This window comes from Dendroctonus ponderosae, unplaced genomic scaffold (genome assembly GCF_020466585.1).
Source record: "Dendroctonus ponderosae isolate FM_Combo_2020 unplaced genomic scaffold, Dpon_F_20191213v2 Dpon_F_20191213_1414, whole genome shotgun sequence".
NCBI classification, from domain to species: Eukaryota; Metazoa; Arthropoda; class Insecta; order Coleoptera; family Curculionidae; genus Dendroctonus; species Dendroctonus ponderosae.
The window spans coordinates 1-1,839 of NW_026017546.1; the positions used below are offsets into that span (position 1 = coordinate 1).

At 51.4% G+C, this 1,839-nt stretch overlaps 1 protein-coding gene across 1 annotated transcript; it reads left to right on the forward strand.

Moving 5' to 3' along the window:
• Positions 1 to 83: 83 nt before the first annotated feature.
• On the forward strand, positions 84 to 1,740 carry LOC125503228 (lysosomal alpha-mannosidase-like; the record flags this gene model as incomplete). Its single annotated transcript, XM_048663265.1, has 7 exons — positions 84 to 186; positions 250 to 331; positions 388 to 573; positions 631 to 839; positions 894 to 1,167; positions 1,222 to 1,450; positions 1,503 to 1,740. Coding segments are annotated over 7 exons (1,290 nt in total), but the record flags the coding sequence as incomplete, so codon positions are not given.
• Positions 1,741 to 1,839: the final 99 nt, after the last annotated feature.

Here is a 1,839-nt window from a genome sequence, read left to right on the forward strand (position 1 = left end):
GGTCAAGACCCCCATGACCCCCCCTGTATCCGCCCTTGAACAAGTTTGCACGCATTCTGGCTAATTCACCACAACTTCCATAGTCCTGCCATCCAGTCAAAGAGGACCACGTGAACATCCATCTGGTTCCCCACAGTCACGACGATTTGGGATGGCTAAAGACCTTCGAGCAGTACTACTATGGCTGTAAGTGTCCAGGCTCGAAAGTCCCAAACGCATCACTGGAGCACTAAATGCACCTCTTTGCAGCTCACGACAACGTGCAGCGAGCCGGCGTCCAATACATCATCAGCAGTGTGGTCGATGCGTTGAAGAGCAACAAGGACAGAAGGTTCCCAACAGTAAGTTCCCAACAAGGAGCAATTCTCACGCCAGCCGAATCCCCAGGTTCATCTACGTGGAAACTGGATACTTCTGGAAATGGTGGACCAACCAAGAAGAAGACGTGAGAAGCGATGTTCGCCAGCTCGTAAACAATGGCCAGTTGGAGTTCATCAGCGGCGGCTGGTCGATGAACGACGAAGCCACCACTTACTATCAAGACACCATCGACCAGATGACTTGGGGCTTGAGGTGGGTGGAGAGTTTTCCCCCCAGTTTTTAACCCAACCAAGCGAATTGGCATTCCAGACGACTGAATGACACATTTGGAGAGTGCGGCCGCCCACGGGTTGCGTGGCAAATCGACCCGTTCGGGCACAGCAGGGAGATGGCGTCGATTTTTGCGCAAATCGGCTTCGACGGCTTCTTCTTGAACAGAATCGACTCTCAAGACCTGCAGATCCGAAGGACCAACAAGCAGATGGAGTTCGTCTGGCGAGGCAGCCCGGATAATCTCGGTCTGTCTGCTACACTTTCCGCTTGGGAGTGACTCACAAGTGAAATCCCCGCAGGAGAATCCACCGATATTTACAGCAACGTTCTGTTCCGGCACTACAGCGCCCCTTCGGGGCTTTGCTTCGATGTGAACTGCGCGGACGAGCCAATAATTGACGATCCAGAGAGCCCCGAGTACAACGTGGAGAACAAAGTGAGGAACTTCATTAGCGACTGGATAACTCCGGCCAGGAGCGGCTACGCCTCCGACAACATTCTAGTGCCGATGGGGGACGACTTCCAATATCAGGCTGCCGGCAAAAACTTCGCCAATATCGACAAACTCATCAGGTAACTTCACAGTCCCCAGTTTTCCCCCCGCTAACTCCCTCTGCCCTTTGCAAGGTACATGAGCGGAAAGGAAATCGAGGGCGTCAAGTACAACGTGATCTACTCCACGCCCTCCTGCTACCTAAATGCTGTCTACGAAGCAACCAATGGGGTTTTGGACGTTCCCTTGAAGACTGACGACTTCTTCCCATACGGATCATCAGACCACACCTACTGGTCGGGCTATTTTACATCGAGGCCAACCGGCAAAGGCTACAACAGGTTCAGCAACAATTTCCTGCAGGTGAGTATTTTGCTAAGCCTGCTGACAAAAGAGCAAGCTGAAACAATGCCAGGTCTGCAAACAACTGAGCGTCCTGACGGACGCCACCTCTGATGAGGACACTGCCAAGCTGAACACTTTACGGGAAGCTCTGGGAGTGTTCCAGCATCACGATGGCATCACAGGCACTGAAAAGGAAAACGTCGCTCACGACTATATTCATCTGCTCCACAAGGGCATCACCGAATGCGAGGACATCACCAGTCAAGCGCTAGCGTAAGCTCAAATAGACTCATCTCTTGTCTTGTCTGAAGACCAACTTTGTACGACAAAGTTGAATTTCACAAAAAAACTTCAGTCAGAAAACTTCCTAAATTCGAACAAAAACGACGATTTTGAGCTGAAAAGAT